Raw genomic sequence first — 21,647 nt, forward strand, 5'->3', positions numbered from 1 at the left:
CAGCCTGTAGCCAGAAGTGGTTAAATACTAAGGTATGCGAGATCAGAGTGAGGTCAAGTTAGGTTGTGTAGGGTTCTTCAGGTTCCCTAAGGACTTTAGAATATGTGTGTGACTCAAATCCAGTGTAGTTGTGGGACATGAGATGACTCACCTTTCAAGAGATCACTTAGCTCATCTGGCTGCTGAGCCTCCGGAGAATACGGAGTGAGAGCAGGCAGACCAGCAAGGACAGTGTCCAGCTACTGATAACCGTGAATTGAGTGCTCTAGAAGGGGCATTTAAAGGACAGCCTCTCTTTGAAAGACATATGTAAAAGTTCCTTTTATCTCCTTTGTGGATAACAGGGAACGATGGTAGTGTTACAGGGGATTGCGAAGGTATATATATATGCATGCACATACTTGTCTATAGGCTTGGGAGGTGGAGACAAGAGGATCAGAGTTCAATCAAGGTCATCCTCCCCTAGATAGTGTGTGAGATTCCAGCCTGGGCTACATGAGACCCTATCTTAAAACAAAACAGAAACCCAAATAAAACCAAAGCAAACAACAACAACCAGTGGCTGGAATATGGCTCAGCAGGTAAAAGTACTCACTGTCCTTTCAGAGAACTGGAGTTCTGTTTCCAATACTCTTATAGAATGGTTCACAGCCACCTGTAGCTCCTGCTCTGGCTCCAGCAGATCCAATCAATGCCCTCTTCTGACCTCCAAGAGCATGTGCACTCATGTGATATACACCCATACCTGTACATATAAACAATATTAAAGAAAAAACCCAAATCGACAAACCAACCCAAACAAAAATATTATAACTGAATTCACAAAGGTTATATACATAGGCTAACACTTACTTTAAAATAGAATGTATATAATAAAAATAAATATCAAAGAGAGGGCATATATATCATATAGAACATTTCTAGGGAGTATCCTTCTCAGGACGTCACGACTGTCAAATCACACGGGCCTCTCTAGTGTTAGCTGTTGTCCCCCTTTACAGACCGACACAGAGAAGATATTTGTCCCAGGTCCCACAGGGAGTAAAGGCAGAGCCAAGAGTCAGCTCCGGCTTCTGACTCTGCAAGCCAAGAGGCACACATCAGGCACCTGTCCAGGGGCGACACCGGCTCTCACTCTGCTCCAAAGCAGCAGCCTGGCAGCCATGGCGGCACACCCACTTTTTCTTTAGCACTTCTCAGCTAACCATCAGCAGACATATCTTGTCTGTTCTTTGTCTGACCCTGTGCAGGCTGTTACCAAGCCCGGAGCACTTTGTCCTTTTTACTAATGTCGTCCTGAGGTCAACTTTGCCTCCTCTCATGGCAACACCACCCTTTTGTGTGTACACTCTCTCCTCGAGCCCCGCCTCATCACCAGTTGTTACAAGTTGCTTTAAACACTCCAGTGTATCATGTTTTCCACACTTATGTTGAAGCAAGACATGTGCCTCTTCAGCTTAGTGCTAAAGGCCAAAAGTGAACACGACAGACAGTAGTAACCTGACCTTTCCAGAAACACTGAGCTAGAGAGAACAGGTCCCGTTGCCCTTCGGCATTGACTCTTTCCTCCCAGCGCAAAGTGGGTACAACGTAACAGGTGGTGAATATCCATCCACTTGTGTATTTAGTTGAGAGCTTACTATCTCGTTAGGCCCTGTGATGAGTGTCGAGGAAATGCTGAGAAATCAGAGGCTCACTCGGTCACCACCGCAGTTAGGGCTTTCCATGCCTCTTGGTCTGAGGGTCTCCAGCATCTTCCTGACTGCAGATGGAGTAAAGGCCAAGAGAAGCTCTGTGCCTGGGAACTGAAGCTGACTGAGGGCAGCGACCAGGAGTGGCAGGCAAGAAGTAAACAAGCGTTTGGAAGACCAGACTCCAGACACACGTGTCAGCCATTTCTCAGCCTCCAGTCTGGGTGAGGTCGCCCGTGCCACATGGGGCACAAGCATTGGATAGGTGAACTGTGGAGCCTCCTCGGGAGTGGAGTTGGTTTGGATTGGAGCCGGCTCACTTGTGAGTCAAAACTCTATGGGTTCAGCGCCAAGATGCTGGCGTCTGCCTTCTGATCCCGGCACTGTTGTTTATGTGTGTCACCTTGAGCAAGTCCTTTAACCTCTCCGGAGTTCACTTTCTCATCAATGAAACGAGTTTCCAATAACCTCAGGGTTAAGTGCCGGGCAAGCTTCTCTAGTGCAGTGGCCAGCACAGAAAAATACTCAGGAAAGGAGACTGTTCACACCTCGTGGGGTCCTCCGGCCTCCCCGGGGGTCTCAGCATCCGCCAATCTTTTCCAAGGAACCCAGTCCTAGCCTATTAAGGGCGCGCCCTGCTTTGATAGATTTATTTGCTTGCTTGGGCGGAGCTTGGAGCACAACGAGTAGGAGGCGGCCGCGGAGGCGGAGAGCGCAGAGAAAGGGAAGCCACCCGGGGGCAGCAGGCGAGCCAGGCGGGGCCGGGGAGGAGTCAAAGCGGGTTCCAGGGGCCGGGCGCTGAGCGCAACGAGAGCCTTGGGCGGCGGAGACAAGGGCGGGGGCGACGCTTGGCGGCCAATGGAGCGCGGCGCTACTGCAAGGGCGGTGCAGGAACCCCGGCCGCTGACAGTCAAAGTCGCCAACTCCGCCCTCGTACCCGCGGGATCCCGGAGCCAGAGCCCGAGCCCTAGCGGGGCCGAGGCCGCCCAAGGCGCGCTGCGAGCGAGCGAATATGGCAGCAGAATGAGGAGCCTGGCGCCGGGTGGTGGCCGCCGCTGCGGTGCTGCTGCTCGCGATCGGCGCCTGGTACACTACGAGCCTCATCCTTAGTCGGCCTCCGGGTGGCCTCTGGGTTCCATTCGTTACCAAGGACCTGGGGGAAAAAGGAGATCCGCAGCCCAGAGAGGGTGGTGAAGCGGGAGCGCCACCCGGGAGAGAGATTCTGCGGGGATGAGCCGGCCATGGGGCGGCCTCGGCGGGGCGCACGGAGCCGGCTGGCGCTGCCGCGGGAGCGCTGCCTGAGCCCGGGCTCCACGGGGCTTTGGGGCCTCGTGCGTCCTGGCGGAGTCTCTGCCGCTGTCTCCGGGAAGGACAAGAGCCCCGAGTGGCGTGCACTGCAGCAGTCACGGCTCTGAGGCTCTCGGAGCCTGCAGGCTCTGTGGTTCCGTGCGCTGTCACGCCGCCTCACGCGGGCGCCTTGCCCGGGGCTCGGCGGCTGGCGCAGCGAGGTCGGCTGCCGGAGCCGGGGACTGCGGGACTGGCCGGAGAGGCGTGAGCGCGCGGGTGTTCGACTGGAGATCCCTGCAGAAGCAGAACCGGGCGGACCTGAGCAGCCATGCTTCCCGGGGTGGGCGTGTTCGGCACCAGCCTCACCGCCCGAGTCATCATCCCGCTGCTGAAAGATGAGGGCTTCGCGGTGAAGGCGCTGTGGGGCCGCACGCAGGAAGAAGCCGAGGAGCTGGCCAAGGAGATGAGCGTTCCCTTCTACACTAGCCGCATCGACGAGGTGCTGCTGCACCAGGATGTGGACTTGGTGTGCATCAACCTGCCGCCGCCGCTCACTAGGCAGATCGCTGTCAAAACCCTGGGTGAGCGACCCCTCCCCCAGTCCTCTCTTCTTTAGCTCGACCCTTCGCTTCGCTCCCTTTCCAATTACAGATACCCCAGGAATCCCAGACCCAAGCCTGTTACTCCCAGCTTTCCCCTTTCCAGTCGGCGGCCTTCCCCACCTCCACGCTTCGCTCCTGGTACCAGCTGGAAGCGCATCCCCACGTGTGTGGTGCGGAGGCTGGAATAGGCTTGGGTTCTAGGTATAGGAAACGAATGGGATAGATGCAGAAGACCAGTTGCTGTTCCAGGAAAGAAACTCGGTACCTAGCTGTATGTGTTAGTTAGTGCTCTGGTGTGTTGGTGCGCGTGCGTCTGGAAGAGGAGAGCGCGCAGGAACCCTTGAATAAAGGGCCGCACACGTGGCACGGTTTTTCCAGGGTGTACCTGTTGTGAGCAGCTGTGGCACCCAGTTTGGGTCGTTTTGTTTCCCTCCACTGTAAGTGAGTTTAGTGTGAGATTAGAGACGTGACAGCTGGCTGAAATCATCTCTTCTGCTCTGGAAGCAAGCAAGATGATGAGAGTGGGCGGGTCTATCAGCGCACTCTCAGATGTGTCGGAGGTTAGTAAAGATTGTAATTTAACCTTTGGGCACAGTCTCCCAGGAGTAGGTTTCTACTCCAGTTGAGAATAATATACCTTGTGTTCTTCGGAGGTGGGAATTGTGGTTTCAGAGGCAAGGATGCTTTGTGTGGGGGGAAAAGGCCAGACGCTGCAATTTCCTTTGGAAACATGCGATGGCACCTCCGTATTTTGCCTCAGGAATATTCCCGAGACACATTGTGTTTACAAGCAGGCTGGGGGTTCTTCTGTGCTCAAACGAATGTCTTGAGCAAATCTGTCCATCAGCAGTTCTCTTCCATACCTAAAACAACCCGGCTTGTCTTATCCCCCTCCAGAGATTTCACACTCACCCTTTGGAAGTCAGGATTACTGGAGTCAAGAAAAAAGCTCCTGACAAACTAGGCTGGAGAAATTCTAAAGTGAGGGCTACTGGTCTTTCCTGTACTCATTAATTGTATTAAGCTTCTGGCTTTTGGAGCCTGGTTTCTTTAGCTTTGAATTGAATTCTATTGACTCTTGGCCAATGTTTCTTCTCTGTCTCACGGCTGGTTTATACTGGTTATTTACATTGGATTTGTGTGTCAAGTAGGTGATAAACAAGGTATAATATAAAATCTATGAGGGCAATTTCTATAACATGGGTTTCTCTTGAGCCCCATCTATGCTAGAGGCTCGGGTTTGGTCCTATTTAAAAGCTTGTTGGTGCGTTCTCCTCCCCTCTCTGGTGGCATCTCTACAGGGAAGACCCGTGGAGCAACTCTGGAACAGGGGAGCGCCAATTACAGAACAAGAATGCTCTGATGGTCTCTGCTACTTACTATCATTGTTGTTTGAGGTGGGGTCTCATGTATCCTAGGCTGACCTCCAACTCTCTGTTTAGCTGAGAATGACCTTGGACTTCTGATTCTCCTGTCTCTACTTCCTGAGTGCTGAGATTCCTAGTTTATTTGGTTCTGGGGATCAGACCCAAGGCGTCTTGCATACTAGACAAACAAGTATTTCAGTAACTGAGCTACACCTCCAGCCTTAATCTCATACTTTGGTCACCAAAGTGTTTAGGGATGTGGACTATTGTTATACTTTTCTGAATACTTGTGTGGTGATGATGATGATAATGTCTGTGTGAGGACTTGGGGTGTGGCACCATGGTGGAACACCTGTTTGGCATGCACAGGCATCTGGTTTGGAAAAAAGAATCCCTATAAGTTCTTGTTTTGCACTGACAAGGCTGATGTGTCTCTTCAGAGCTAAGTCTGGGAGGCACCATTAACTGAGTTTACTAAGTGTGACAAGGGAGATAGGACGGGGTTCATCCTTTCACGATGGACTGTGGGCTTTCTTCTTTTCCTTTTGAGTTTGTTTGCCAGTGATTCAAGGTAGTCCATGATTATGGAAAATGCAGAGGCACCGGACTGAATCTAGAGGTGGTTGCACAGGTGTTAAAAGACTTCACTGCAGACTTATGAGGCTTCTTTCGATTGTACCTTCGAGGCCACTCCTGACTGACTTCACAGTCATGGTTAAGAGGTTCTGCACACATAACACAGGAAGTGGAAAACCCCAAACAGTTATCAGGCTGGTCTTGGCTGTTGGAGGTTTGCACATATTAGCATTTGCCTGGGACTGAAAAGAGCCATCCCTTTAATGAGTCCTGGTGAGGCGTCCTTCTTTTTCCACTGTGAGCAAGTGTGGCTCACTGTGAGCAACCTGTGGTTCAGTCCAAGTCATGACCTGATAAGGAGAAGGTACCAGATAAGTGAAATTGAATCTATGATATTGTACACATCTTCCTTTGATTTCCAGAAACTTCCTTCAAAGTCCTATTGCTACCAGACTTTGGGTCACCGTCTCTGCCTCAGCAAATCAGGTTCGCCACCTGTTCTCCATAAGTCCATTAAAACAGACACATTAATAGCAGAAACGGAGATTTATTCAACATTGAGAAGAGGGACAAATAGGACCCGGTGACCTTCCAAGTCTATTTTCAAGGTCTTCAAGTGAGACCTTGCAATAGAGGTTTAAACAGAGGCTCAGAATTGTGCATGGCTGAGCGGCTTTGTCAGCTGCAGGCCGCCCCTCATTGTTTGGTTTCACCCTCCTGCCAGGTGGGTTAGCAAATTGCAAATGGCTTTCTGGAGAAAAGTCTCCCCTCTGGCTGATCCATGCTTTCTGTGGTCTGTTCTCCTATCCTGAGATTCCTGGGGGGAGATGGAGGGATAAGGTGAAGGTAGGGACTCCAGTTTCTTAGGGTCCATTGGTTTTAACAGTCTGATAGACAAATTGAGGGGTGTTTCTTTAGACTGTGTTCATTCTTTTCAGAGCAGTTACACTGCCTCAGTGGCATTTCTGCTGTAGAGATATTTCTGCCACACACAATTTGTATGCCATTTAAGGCTGCCTATGACCAAGAATCTCTTGTGGGCCAGCCAGTGTGGTAGTTGGTTGTGTATAAAGCATTTGAATGTGATGAAGACAAGTCTCTAAGGTAGACATCTGGCTGATTTTTACAAATGAGGGTACCCAAATTCAGAGAACAGAGTTCCAGCTACCCCTGACCACACAGGTAAGAGACCACCAGCTGTCTCTCCAGTCCTTTCTTTTGTCACCTCCTAAGCCTGCACCATTTCCACGTTTCCTTCCCATCAGAGATTGCTTTGTGTGTGTGTGTGTGTCCTGTGTTGCTATCTATCCTACCTTTGGAATTGGTTTCCCCATAATATCAATGCCATCCAATACCATCTCCTGAATCTTTCTGTCTTTGTTACCCTTTGTGGGTCCTGGCTCACCCCGGTGGGTTCATCCTTCATTGTGATTCAAGTTATTGTGGGGGAACCAGAGACACTCTCACCATTGCCTTTGCTTTTAGGAAAAGCCTTATTAGCCAGATGGCACGATAAGCAAGAACTGGCCTCTAAGGAGCCTGGCCAGCTTCATATCCTACAAGGCATTCAAGAATTCATCGAGATGGCTCAGTGGGTAGAGAGGCTTGGCGTGCAAGCCTGGAGAACTGAGTTTGATCCTTGGAACCCATGAGGAAATGCAATGAGAGAGCTGATTTCATGGGATTGTCCTCTGACTCTTATATATGCACTGTAGCGTGAGTGTGTGCCTATGTGAATGCACACACACATGACACACACACACACACATGCACACATACACACATACACACACACTCCATGAGCTATACTTAACTTACCATTGGGCTATGTTGGAGAGACTCTTGACTCTTGGTTCTTATGTTCAAGCTTCTGTCAGGAGCACCATTGTTCCTGTATCTGGATTAAGAATAGTGCAGCCTCCCAGACTGATGTCAGTTAGCACCTCCTGAATCTCGTAGTACTTCTGCTTCTCACCTCCGCCCCCTCCTTGGTATCCCCTTCGAGGCTCTCAGTACCATGAACCTTTGTACTTTCTAGAACTAATTTGAATGTGTTTGTTTAAAATTGGAATTGTATTCAGTTAGCTTGAGTAGGTTATATATTTACATGACACAGATTTCAAGCTGTATAGAGTCAGTGTACCCTATTCTGAGGTAATCAACCTTACTACTTTTTTTTCAATGTCTTCTATCAAGGTTTTTCTGGATATAGTGGTAAATACATGTAAGAACTCACTCTGTAGACTAGGTTGGCCTTGAACTCAGAGATCTGTGTGCCTCTGCCTCTCGAGTGCTGGGATTAAAGGCATGCACCACCATAGCAAGGCAGCATGTAAGAATTTTCATTTCTTTTGGGTGATTGGTAAAGTTTCTTTCATGCTACTAGAAATTCACTATCATTTGACAGTGTTATCTATCTATCTATTATCTATCTATCTATCTCTCTAAAGCATTTACTATTAAATAAAATTTCAGTATATCATACAGGCCCTCCATGTTTGTGAGTCCTGCATTTGTGTATTCAACCAACCATGAATCAAAGATACTTGAAAAACAAAGAAAAGAAACTGTACTTCTGCTGAACAAATGCAAATGTTTTTCTTGTCATCATGCCCTAAACAGTGTAGTGAGGTGACGAATCCAGCATTCTATCCCATTAGCTACTCTAGGCAGAGAGGTTAAAAGCTGAGACAATAGTGTAGATTACACACAAATGCTCAGCTGTTTTATGTAAAGGGCTTGAGCATCCTCGAGCCTTTGTACCTATGGGGATTCTGGGACCAATCACCTGCTGAGAAGGATAACTGAATGCATATATATGTGTATGTAATATATTCATTATATACAAATATATACACTGCACCTAAACACATGTACGTATATTTAGATGTGACTGTATCCTTAGTCATGTTTTGGGCTATATAGGCTTTCACTGTATGGGTGAAATGAAAGTGTATTTGACCCTGTTATTCAACATTTCGGTTGTTTCCCGTCTAACACAAACATGGAATGAGTCATCTCGAGACGCTGCCGTTTTGTACACACTAGTGTGTTTGTGTCATAAATGCATAAACTGAGAGCTAGTTCGGGAATATATTCACATTTCATTTGACGTAGATACTGCCAGATGAGCTGGCACCCAACACACAGCATTTGGTCAGTTTCCTTCAGAGCTGCTCCCTGCAAGGCCCTGGACTACAGATACCTAGAGGATGCTTACCTAGAGCACGCCTAGAGTACAGCTTGGGTCACACTGTTTAGTCCAGAGCGACTAGCAGCTCAGGACAGTATCACTTCCCAGCTAGCCTTGGGTCAGTCAGAACCTGCCAAAACTTTGTCCTCCTGCAGCAGGCCTCTCTCCTTAGCTAATGCTGTCTGGCCGCCTGCCTAGGTCCAGTCTATTCTCTGTACCATGGGAAAGCTGAAGGTGTAGGAGTCTGTACATAAATAACACCTGCAAATGGCATTTCAGTGGGTTCCGAGGAAGTTAGACTAACAACACCCATGTTAGGAGGTGCTTAGCTTCATCTTGTCCTGCCTCAACTGTGCCTCTTACGTCTTTGGCATTTGAGCTGACTCTTGGATGCACCACCCTCCAAGACCAAGGCCTCTGTTGTGTTCCTGGAATTCCCCAGCCACTTATCTGACTCTCTGGCTCTTTGAACTGGCTCTGGATGGTTGTCTAGACTGCTCTCTCTCCTCCCTTTGAACGGCTAACTCTTTCTCTACAGATCCAGCTCAAGTGTTATTTTGAGGGAATTACTTTTCTGGACCTCTCAGTCCATCAAAGTTCCTCTTCCAGATCTTGGTCTTTCTATGTCTCTTGTCTCCTTTCTGCTCGTGGCGACATTCGCAACAGCTGATGAGTCTCCTAGCTGCTCGTTGTCCCTCTGTTGGAAGGCACTCTGTCCTCTTTACCCTCCCTAGACTGTGCCTGATATCAAGTCATCTAGCAGTCGGGTACAAATACCTGTAGAATGACCAGTGAATGTGGAGGACCTTGTCATCATGTGGACATGTGATCTCAGGAATCACAGGTTAGGGACAAGACACATCTAACAACCCAGCATTTCTGTGTTGGGTGTGGTATTCTGCACCCCCTGCTAACATTACCATGCACTGGTATTACCCAGAGAACCCTTTAAAAATGCAGATTCCTGGGTGGTATCGGAGACGCACAATTTCCACCTAGCCTGTGGTTGCAATACTGGACCAGCTAGACATTGGAATTATGACAGCACTCTGCCATTGGAAACAGAGGGGACCTCCCTCCATGAGTAATCACCTTGCTGGTGAACTGTGCCAAAAATACCTGCTGCCTTGTGTGGAATGTGATTGCCACTTGCTGTTGTGCTCCCTGTCCCCGTGTTTGGAGGTAGCTGAGAAGACCCATGGGAATAGAAGCTTTACTTACCCTCGGTCAGGGAGTAAAACTGGAGGCTTTCCCTGACCTCTGATCTTTGCTTACCAGCTCCCTTGGCATTTGGCGTCATTAGCTAAAGACTAGGAGCTGTCCACCCTTTCCTGGCAGCTGTGGTTGCTTTAGCACTGAGGAGGGCCGCTGGGCTAGAGGTGAGAACTGACGTCTCCGGCCATTGTTGCCACACCAGGAATCGTATGGGCTTCAGATAATGACCAGGGTAGACTTGAATGTGAGGGGAGCCATTCTGAAATCCTGGCAGACCCTTCGTTTCCAGTTCTTCTCCAGAGTTTCTTTTGGATCGCTTCCTATCTTAACACTGGGGGGGTTGGGGGGGGAAGAAGTGATTGTGTTCTCTGGGTTCCTGCTCAGCAGGAAATGATTTTGGGTTTACCGGTTAGGTGTAGAATTGAGGAAGCCCTTGGGCATTATGTAAATGGGAGAAATGACTCTGTCTATGCATCGAACTGATCCTGGGTGCACTCCACTGTGGGATGAGCGGGGATTTGGAAATGGGTGATTTCGTAGAGGCTTAGCTCGGAGGGAGAAAGTAAATGAAGTTGGGCATTTTGCTACCTGAACTGGGAAGCTGACATGAAAGAGGAAGTAGAAAGCACACTTAATATGCAGGCCTGTTGTGACATACTTGCTAACTATGACTTAGGAGGAGTGTTGTCATATGAAGTGCTGTGTGTGTGGCTGAGGTAACCACTTACAGGAACTGGGTGGTGGGCCACTACTGTGTGTCTTTGAGAGAAGTGTTTGTTTTAAAAATTATTACCATTTTTTAAAAAAATGTTATTATAGTGTGTATGTGGAGGTCAGAGGACAGATTTATAGAGTTGGCCTCCCTTTTTGCCGTTAGGTGGGTTCGTTCTGGGGATTGAACTCTGGTCTCTAGGCTTGTGCAGGGAGCACTTATGCTCACTGGGTCATCTCATTGGCCCTTTCAAAATTGCTATCGTGTGCAGGTGTGTGTCACAGCGAGCGTGTGGAGGTCAGAGGATAAGGGAACGGGTCTGTTCTCTGCTTCCACCTTCAATGCCAGGCTTTTAAAGTAAATGATTTTAGCTGCTGAGTCTCTCACCAGCCGCACCCAGTGCCCGTTGTTCTTGAGCCTGGGGTATCTCACCAGTGAAGTGGAGAGAAGGATACACCACGCGGGACGGTTCAAATGAGGATTCTGCCAAAACCATGCCTGTTGTCCCTGCTCGTTATATGTATTGGCTTAACAAACATTCCCTTCTAGTAATCTCTGATATGATCCGTTCTGTAGCTAGTTTATACATATGATCCTTTTTTTCATTGGGAGGGGCAGGAGTTGAGACAGTGTCTCACCTTATAGTCCAGACTGGCCTTGAACTTGGGGCCAACTTGTTTCAATTTCCTAGGCACTGGGTGGGATTACAGTGAGTCACCATCTAGCCTGGGTTGAATGATCCTTATTTCATTTTTCAATTAAAAGCTTTTCTTTTTGAGACCTCCTCTTGTTTATCCCAGGCTGGCCTTGAATTCACTATGTAGCTGAAGATGACTTTGACCTTCTCATCTCTTGTCTCTGCCTTCTTTACTGGGATTACAGGCATGCACTACCATGTCTGGTTTTATGCAATGCTGGGGGATAGAACACACAGGTCTCTGTCAATGCCAGGCAAGTACTCTACCGAGCCCCAAATGGTCCTTTTCAAATGTTTTTCATATTTCCTGCCAGATTTAGAAAATAACATTTAGCCGGGCAGTGGTGGCACATGCCTTTAATCCCAGCACTTGGGAGGTGGAGGCAGGTGGATTTCTGTGTTTGAGGCCAGCCTAGTCTACAGAGTGAGTTCCAGGACAGCCAGGGCTACATAGAGAAACCCTGTCTCGAAAAACAAAAACCAACCAAACAAAAAGAAAATAACATTTAAAAGTTTTCTTCTTCCTTTTCTCCCTCCTTTTTCCCTCCCTCCCTTTCTTTTTTCCTCCCTCAAAAGGGAAGGTTATTTAAGCCAAGTTTTTTATTTTGTCTTTGCTACAACCTCAGTACAGTCAGACTTCACTGTCTATGGATTCTATATGCTCGGGTCAATAAATTACAGGTTGAAATTATCCATAGAAAGAATCCGAACCTGTGTCTAACACACACAAACCTTTTCTTGTCATCCCCAGCCAATGCAGTAGGACCATGGTTTCTGCAGTCCTTACATCCAGCTGGGATTTAAAGTGCGTATGTAATGTGCATAAGTTCCATGTGAACACTGTGCAAAAGGGGTTTGAGCACACAAAGATTGTGGTATCTTCCAGGATGGTGGCAGAAGCCGTGCTGAAGATACTGAGGGGCCACCACAGCGTCTTCATGGATGTGGGGCAGCAGAAGGCGAGTCCTCACTGTGTTCCTGAGACTGACCATTTGTGATGGGGATGTGGGAATATCTCATGGAAGCTCGGAGCTGGTCTTGGGTTCCTGGGCTGTGTTTTCCTAGAGTTAGTTTTGCTTCTCTGTGTGTGTGAGCAATGTTGCCCACCCATCTCTTCTCCTGCCAGCCTCTACTGCTTCCAATGTGGTAGACAATGTGGTGTCTGCAGTTTCCTGCTACATGCGTTACGCGATCAGCTACCTGGAAAGAGCAGCTCCTCCCCACTTCCCAGGTGTCTCTGCTTCTGTATGCTGCTGGCTCCTGGCTGGCGTTTCTATGGTTACCTTCAGTATTTGGATAGAGCAAAAACTGCTGCCAGGATCACTCAGCTGGAGGGTAACAGGTATAGAGGGAGTAAGGGTGTTTATTCTTAGTGCAGCCACACTCCTATGCTGAAGAGAGCACAGGCTTGGTTGGTATTTGCGCGAGTGTAGATGTCTCTTTTAACTTGTAAAGATTTATTTATTTTATGTGTAGGAGTGTTTTGCCGGTGTGAACGCTTGTGCAACATGTGAGTATGATGCCCACAGAAATCAGAAGAGGGAGTTAGAGCCCCTGGAACTGGAGTTTTGGATGGTTGTGAGCCTCCATGTGGATGCTGGGAACCAAACTTAGGTTGTCTGTAAGAGCAACAAGGGTTTTTAATCTGAGCTCTCTCTCTGGGTCCTAGACCTTTCTTATGTCACGTTGTTATTTACTTTATGAAATACATTGTTGCATTATTTTTCTGATTGTAACAATGAAAAGAAACACTGTATGTGAGATCCTGTAAGACCAGTCTTCTTATTAAATGTAAGAGCACATATATGTTTATATGTGCATATACACATGGACACATACATTTATACAGTGCTGAGGATGAAGCCCAAGGCTTTGAACATACAAGTCGAATACTCTAGTGTAATTGTTGTGAAGGGATAATCTAAAGACTTAATATCTTCAGTTATCAGTGTATGCAAACAATGGCCCTCAAAGAATTAGAATTTCTCTAGGAATTCTTGTTGGAAGAAGGCAAAAGCTGATGTCTGGTGCCAGCCAAAATGGGAACTTGTCTCCCAGGAAGAGATTTCACACAGCTGTGAAAAACTGTCTGACCACCTTACAAGAGAAACTGGAGCCAGAGAGTGTTAGTGATGAGCATGGCCACACCTTAGCCAGGTCAGCTTAGTTATGCATGCCTCTTGCCTTGTATTGAAATCTAAACCTGCTGTCTGGAAGATGGACTTACAGGGGCAGGGTAGGGTGTGGTGCCTGTCACTCTATGGCTCTTCCCAGTGTGGCTCTGGTTGAATAGATCTCTCTCTCTCTCTCTCTCTCTCTCTCTCTCTCTCTCTCCCCCCCCCCCCCGCACGCACACATACAAAAGGCTTATTTATTTTTATTTTATGTGTATGTGGGTGTCCCTAGATGTATGTATGTTTACTAAGTGTGTACCTGATACCCACAGAAGCCAGAAGAGGGCATTGGATTTCCTAGAACTGGAGTTACCAGATGTTGTGAATTCTCGTGTGGGTGCTGGGAACCAAACCCTTTGTAAAAGGAGCGGGTGCTGTTACCCAGTGATCTCTCTCCAGCCCCTAACTCCCCCCCCCCCCCCGCTTTCACTATTCCTCATCTTTAATTGGAAAGTAGAGGGCGGATAGCTGAGCTTAGCTTGTTGGGTCTTGGGGATAAATTTGGGCTTACAATGGATCAAGAAGAGAGGGTGGGACTTAAATATTTTTTTTTAAAAAAAAAAAAACAGTGTAAGTTGGGCTCAGTAGAGCTCACCTGTAACTCTATCATTGCGGGGGCTGAGGCAAGAGGGTCAGTTCAGTCTACACCAGAGTCTCTCAACTTTCCTAAAGCTTTGACCCTTAGTACAGTTCCTCCTGTTGTGGTGACCTCCAACCATAAAATTGCTTCATTGCTACTTCATAACTGTAATTTTACTACTGTTATGAATTGTAATGTAAATATCTCTGTTTTCTGATGATCTTAGGTTATGTCTGTGTAAGGGGCATTCAAACAACAAAGGGCTTGCTATCCCCAAGTTGAGAACTGCAGGTTTGCACAATGAGACCCTGTCTCTAAATAAATGAATGAATATATACACAAGGGGCTGGATAGATGGCTCTGCTTTTAAGAGCGCTTGCTGCTCTTTCGGAAGACCTAGTTCCTAGCACCTGCCTAGCAGCTCACAACCACCTGTACCTCTACTTCCAGGGTCTCTGATGCCTTCTTCTGGCCCTGCAAGTACTGAATACACGTAATGTACATACATACAAACACTTGCTTACTTTTTAAAAAGTGAATGAATCAATAATGAAATGCATATATATATACACATATATACATATATATACATATATACATATACATATACATATATATATATATATATACACACACACATATATAAAGAAAGGGCAAGCCCTACAGGTGGAATCATCCTGAAGAACCGCCCAGCTCTGCGTCCAGGGGTGCTAAGCTCTAGTGACCTCCTAGAACACAGTAGAATGAGATGTCAGCTTTCTCAACAGTCCATTATATATTTCAAAATACTCAAATATGAAGAGTCTGAAGGTTCCCTACCCCGGAAATGGATCAGAATTGAAGCAATGGAAAGACTAGTTACCCTGATTCGACCATCACGTGTGTAGAATTGTGTCAAATTCTCACAGTCTCTCAGTATTCGTGTGCTAGTCAGTACATTTTAAAGAATGTACAAAACTTTAAAAAATGTATATGTGAGCTTCTGTCAGTACTCCGTAAGTTATTTTCTCTCCTCAGGCCCCAGTTGGTAATAGTAACACATCACAGATCTTTGGGGTCAGCAAGGAACACAGGTATCAGAAGTGTTGGAAGGAACCAGGTCGGGGAGCCCAAATGGTTGCCTTATTGAGTGTGAGAAGCCGTGCAAGAATGGATTTATCCTGAAACATTTAAAGATGATGCCCCATGTGGGGCAGGGCTGGGGTGGGGGATGGGGACAAGGGGCTGTGGAGGGGCTCTGCCTGGCCGGTGCTGCTGTGCCAAGCTTTCCTATGCTTCATTCCCTTGGGAACTCATTGAAATTTAATCTCCATAATAAGAGATTAGGAAGTGGGACCTTTAAGAGACAACAGGGGCTCTGCCTTTCATGCAAGACAAATCCATTCATGTGTGTTTCACTTTCTCCAAAGTATGGGGTGATATGAAGTGTACGCATTGGGGTGTTGGTGTCTCAGAACTAATTAGTGGAGGTTTCACAAGGTCTAAACACAGCCCTCACAATGTATTAGTAAGGACTCTATTATTAATCAGAAGGAAATGTGCTATGGAAACTTTCTTAAATTCATCCTGAGATATTGGAAACGAATGTGAAAATAGACGCCTCCTCCCTCCCGGAGCACCAGCTCCGTAAGGATTGGGCTTTCACTGGAGACAGAAGCAAAGAAACAAAGGGATTTCACATGCAGGAGGGCGGCTACCAGCCCGACTTCACCTCCAGCATGCATGCAGAGGTCAGAGCTCAACTTTGGTGCTGCTCCCTTTGTGTTTTGAGGCAGGATCTCTCTGTTGATCTGTACTCTAAGCAGGCTAGGCTGGCTGGCCAGTGAGCCCTAGAGATCTGCCTGTATCCACCTCCCAGTGATGGGATTCCAAGTGCACCATGGTATATGACTACGTGAGTCCTGGCGATCGAACTTGGGTCCTTATGCTTGCCCAACAAGTGTTTTATCAATGTAGCCATCTACCCAGCTCATTTCCAGGCCTCTCGTTGTTGTTTTGGTTCTTGTTTTTGTTTTCTTGGTTTTTTTGTTTGTTTGTTTTTTTGAGACTGGGTTTCTTTCTGTAGCCCTGGCTGACCCATATCTCGATCTGTAAACTAGAGATCCGCCTGCTTCAGCCTCCTGAGTTCGAGGATTAAAGGTGTGCCCGGCTAGCGCCAGGTCCCTTGATCCTGCAAAAATTTGTGAGCACACTTGGCAGCCAGGTCCTGGGACCCGAGGAAAAAGTGGGGTTCACAGTAACATTATTGCTATCTCCTACCAGCATGTTGGAAGACTCCAGGGATCGGGAGGCTTCATTCTTCCATTATCTATTTGCATCTGAGGGGAGAGGCTTAACGATCTGGAGCACAATGCCTGGACTGAAGGGTCATCGATATTTGGATGATTGTAAAGCCCCCGCCACCTTTGAGTCCTGCTAATGCTGTGGCAGCAATATCCATTGGTGTGAGCATTCCTTAGGGAGCATGGGCTGGTACAACCCAGCTTGTCAGAGCTTGGTGGGGGTAGGGAAGAGTTGGAGAGGAGAGAGCATGTGTGTGCGGGATGTGGTGTGGTGGCGATGGTGGTGATGGTGGTGATGATGGGGTGGTAGTGGTATGGCCATGGTAGTAGAGGAGGAGGAGGAAGAAGAGGGGGAGGAGGGGTGGTGGTGAAGGTGGAGGTGTGAAGTGTGCATCTGAGTGTGTGAACACGTGTGACAGAGTTGAGTATCTGCAGAGGGACTCTCCATTGAGGCCAAGCACACGGCACCCCGTTTGCATTGCTCTTTCCTTGGAGGTGCTCCCAGGCACTCTGCTCCTTTCCTACGTGAATATGAATAACTGGGTGATGGAGGATGAGCTGGGCCCCTCTGCTTGGTTTCCTCTATTTTCCTTAGAGCCAGAGCCGGAGGAGACAAGAGCAGTAGCCGTAAAAACAGAGGAGAGAGACTGTGTGGCTTGTTTGCAAGCTTCTGTGTCTTCCTCCAGCACCACTTCGAGGGACAATTGTTTACACCCCGTGATGCTGTTGCTCTCAGAGAGTCCTGGGAGACAAGTGTGGAACCCTAAGGGATGTGCTTGTCTGATTTAATATGCAGGGCTATTCACATCTAGAGTACAGAAAGCCTGGCTTCCCCCTAAGGCCCATGGGCACCACAATGCTATGTTTGTCTGTAGAAGTGAGATTTAGCCACTCCTTCCTAACTGAATTGCAGCTGCCTCCATCTACAGCCGGGCATGGGGGATTCCAGAATCACGTGTATCCGGATCCCATCCCAGCACTTTCCAGCCTCTTGGTCTCTAGTGAAATTATACTGGCTCCCTCAGGTCTAAAGAAGACCTGCATTGAATTTCCTGGTTCCTGGCTTCGATATGTGACCAGTTTTAGATTTATTTATTCTTTCTTTTTTTTTTTTTTATTGTGTGAGTGTATGTGTTTACACGGGTATGTGAAGGTGACTGTTGAGGTCAGAAGAGGACATTGAATCTCCTGGAGCTAGAGTTATCCCTAGTTGTGAGCTGAGGATGTGGGGTTTTGGGAACTGAACCCAGTCTCCTTTGTTAAAAGAAAAAAAAAGTCAATTAAATGGCCAGCATATGTGTAAAGGACAAAAAAGAAAGAACGCGCTTGATGCTTGACTCTGTGTACTGGGGTGCTCTGGGAGGAAAGTATGGTGGTTCTGTTTGTTGGGCTTAATAGAGATATAGCTGGTGCTGTTATACTGTCCCCAAGGACTATGGTGGAACATAATAGCTATGGGACAGATGGCCATGAGAAGACACACAGGCAACTCCCTTCCTCTCATGCTGAATTCTGGGACATTCCCAAGTGCAGGCCTGGATATGTTTATCATTGCCGTAGTACCCTGTGGCCATCCCCTCGCAGACATAAGGAAGCCTGTGGGACTCTGTGGCTGACCTGAATTAAGGAAGCAGCAGCGAGGACTTTGGAGGAAGAGGAGGAACAGCCAGCTTCACCACGGGGCTTCCTTTGTACACCCCTCATATGCAGAGCCACACTTAAATCCTACAGTGGGCTTTAACTAAGTCATTTTCCCGGAGATCTATCTGAAAAGCAGAGAAGAAGAGAGACTAGAGAAGGAGATCTGATGCCTTAGACAGGAAGCCCTGAGGAATAACGGAAAGAGAATCCTGCTGGCAGTTAGCTACCTCAGGCAGGTCCTAGGGGTTGGGGGAGGGGCGCTGTCACACCTGTCTCTTAAACAGTGCCTCAGGGAACCAAGTCTCTGAAGAGTTGAGCGGCTTGTCAGTGTTCTTAGACCTAATCACTAACTACCACAGCGGACCAAACCCACATCTCCTGAAAGGCGTCTCAAGTGCTACGGGAGTAGTTTGTCAGTTGGCACATGCCTTTCTCTAACAAGGAGGAAAGTGAGGAGCTGACTTCTAGGAACTCTCCTAAGGAAATAAAATTGCAGTAACAAAGACATCTGCCTACCCAGTAGTGTTCGGTGAACTCTTGTTTATAATTAATAAAGATCTAGAAACTTAGGGTTCCTTGGTGGGGAACACTATTTAACATGGAGAATGCACTGGTTAGATACTACATGTAGCCATTGGAATTCTACATTTAGGAAGATTATAGAAAAAAAATGGAAACTTTATAATTACGGGTAAAGAAAAAAAGATACAGATATTTGTATCTGTTGATGATTATATAAACTGACTTGACCACTTTGGTATTGGGTAACAGGTTCTTGTGACACAGATGAGCCTGGAGGCCAGCATTTGTATGGCATGCTAAAAGGCACCACAGCGAGCCACTTGTCCCTTCTGCCTTTTGGAATTTGAGGAGATGGAGCTTTGTTTGGATCTAACAATAACAACCTTGTTTAATATACCCCCACCCCTCATACACACACCCTTAACCAAATCATGAAAGCCTGGTAGGTAATAGGCCTAAATCCTGATGATGGTTTGTACAGCAGTAAGAGTGTGGATTTCTTCCCTAGATTTTGACTTTATAAAAATATAGCCATTGTCCTGGTTAGCTCTTTGTTGTCTTCTGGGAAGACGAACTTCAGTTCAGGAAATGTCCCTTTCATATTTGCTTGTGGAACTCCTTGATTAATGACTGTCATGGAAAGGCCCAGCTCTCTATGGGTGGTGCCACCCCTGGGCAGGTGGTCTTGGGCAAGCCATGGAGAACAATCCAGTAAGTAGTATTCCTCCACGACCGGCCTCTTCTTCAGTTCCTACCTCCAGGTTCCTGCCCTGCTTGAGTTCCTTCTTTGGCCTCCCTCAGTGATGGACTGTGATCCAGAACAGAAGTACAAGCTAAACAAACCCTTTCCTCTCCGGATAACTTTTGGTCATGGAGTTTATCACTGTAGTAGATTCCTAACCAAGACAAAAATAACGGGAAAAATACATTTTCCCAGCGAGAAAGAAGCCAGGAGGTGTGACTCAGTGCTCCCAGGATTACAAAGCAGAGCAGAGAAATCAGGGGTGGGGTGGGGGATGAGGCGATGAATGTGATTCCCTAGTCCTCTGACTCTGTAGCCCTCTGAGCCAGGGATGGCTAGGTGACCCAAACACACACACACTTTTAGCACTGGAAAAGGAGTCCAACATTGACCAAAGGAAAAGACTGGACTTCTCAAAGCACAAGGCAATGAATCAGTCACTAGGAGCCTCTGGTGTTTCTGTGAGTGAGATATACCCGACTTTCACTTTAGAGGAGGAGGCTCCTGGCTGACTATTTATAACCCCAACTTTGTGTGGCCCAAACCTAAGCACAGCTGGAAAGAGCTGATCCTGTCCTTTGCTGGTTGAACTTGAACCTGTGTTTAAAAAAAAAAAAATGAAGGTTTTGTTAACATCTCCCTTCAAAGGATATAGAGATGAGACAGGGGCATGTGTTATGAAATATAACATGGCGAGAGGTTAGCTGGCGGCACCATGCCAAGGTGTGCCCCTGAGTAATTATATCATGCAACAGTAAGCTAACAGCACAGTGTACACAGCAGTCTCAGCGCAGAAGAGGCGGAGGCAAGGGCATCAGGTCAAGAGCATCCTGAGCTGCATTAGCAGATGTGATGTCAGCCTGGGCTAAGTGAGACACTGACAAAACCAAAAACAAACAAAAATAATAACATCAACAACAAAACCCAGCAGGTGGGTTAATTGCCAGGACTGGGCCACATCTCCATCACCAATGTGGGAGAGGCTCCCAAAGCTGCATTTCTCCTAAGGGGACTATTGGCAGTTAGTGGTTGTTAGGGGAGGGTACCATTTTCTTCAATGATGTAGCTACAGCTAAAGCACCCTTGATGCACTAAATCACCTCCCTCCCCAACACTTGGGTAGGTACTCTTAAGAAACTCAGAGGGCCACACACAAACAGAAGACACGAGAGAGGAGGAAATGGAGGGTAAGAATTCTTGTGGGAGAAAGTGGGGGATGAGAGAGCAGAATGTGTTGAAAATGACTGCGATTCATTATATAAATATAGGAGATTATCGAAGAATGAAAAAGGCTAAAACAAAGAAAACACACACACACACACACACCATATAACGAGAGCCTGGCTGTCAGGAGTCCTTCGTAGCAAGTTGAGGACCGAAAGGGTGTAGGCATGGGAGCCTGCAAGTGTGGTCATTGTCTTGACCTTACAACTGATTTGCTGTAGACTTTCGGCAGGTAGCCTTCCCAAAACTAAGCTTTCTTTCTTGTAGAAGACAGGCACTACAGTGGATTTTAAAACCATCTCTCTCGTTCCCACTTTGAATATCAGTTGGAATAACTTGCACCAATGGACGAAAGTATTTTTTATTGTAGCTACTTTGGGGGGGGGGTCAGTTTCATTGCTATTGCCATCATGCAGTTTATTAGTTTGGCTTCTGCTTCTTTTTTAATTCTTTATATAAACACACAACAGTTCTGCTCTGTACCAAGATGTGACCTTCCCTCTCTCTGTGAGGAAGGAGAGGAATTCCTAGAGCAAAGTCACAGGGCTTAGTGGAAATATTGCTTGCTAGTGCTGTGTGTGTGTGTGCACGTGTGCATGCACTGTGCTCTGTATGTATATAGAGTCATATGCACATATACATGTGTTCCAACTCACAGGTTAGTGTTGCACCCTCATGGTATTTTTTTGAATTTCTTTAGGCACACTGCCAAGAACACATGCGTGTGGGTAACTGCTCCCACCAACTGTCAAGCCATCAGTTCAGTGGGGTTCTGTATAGTTTCTGGGCACAGATGTATCAGCACAGTAGGTGTTGGGGATGTGTTGGCTGTTGGGTGTAGGTGTTAGCGTTGTCTTCTGTTAGATTCTCATTAAGCATGGGCTCCACTGGACAGAGGAACAATGTGTTTTTGACAAAGAAGTCCTGAGCAGATCAGGGGTTATTGGTTGTAGCCTCCCCCAGCTCAGACACTTGATAAAGGCTGTAGTCTCAGAGGTGCTGAATACCGCCACGTCATGGTCAAGACTGGTAAATGCTGTCATCTGCAGCAGCCAGGCTCTTAGGAGTATCCTCAGTGTTCCTAAAAGCCAAAGACACTGCCCTGTTCACCTCTGGGGATCAGAAGCCTGTTCTACTGATTC

General features: G+C 47.3%; 1 protein-coding gene across 1 annotated transcript in view; it reads left to right on the forward strand.

Annotated features, from left to right (window-relative positions):
• The first annotated feature begins 3,306 nt into the window (after positions 1 to 3,306).
• The window catches only part of Gfod1 (glucose-fructose oxidoreductase domain containing 1), a 96,108-nt gene continuing 77,767 nt past the window's right edge, over positions 3,307 to 21,647 (forward strand). Inside the window, exon 1 of the mRNA XM_028763259.1 lies at positions 3,307 to 3,559. Within this exon, the coding sequence (XP_028619092.1) occupies positions 3,307 to 3,559 (253 nt within the window). The remainder of the gene's footprint in view (positions 3,560 to 21,647) is intronic.

Source organism: Grammomys surdaster, unplaced genomic scaffold, assembly GCF_004785775.1.
Source record: "Grammomys surdaster isolate TR1022 unplaced genomic scaffold, NIH_TR_1.0 137, whole genome shotgun sequence".
In the NCBI taxonomy this organism is placed as follows: domain Eukaryota; kingdom Metazoa; phylum Chordata; class Mammalia; order Rodentia; family Muridae; genus Grammomys; species Grammomys surdaster.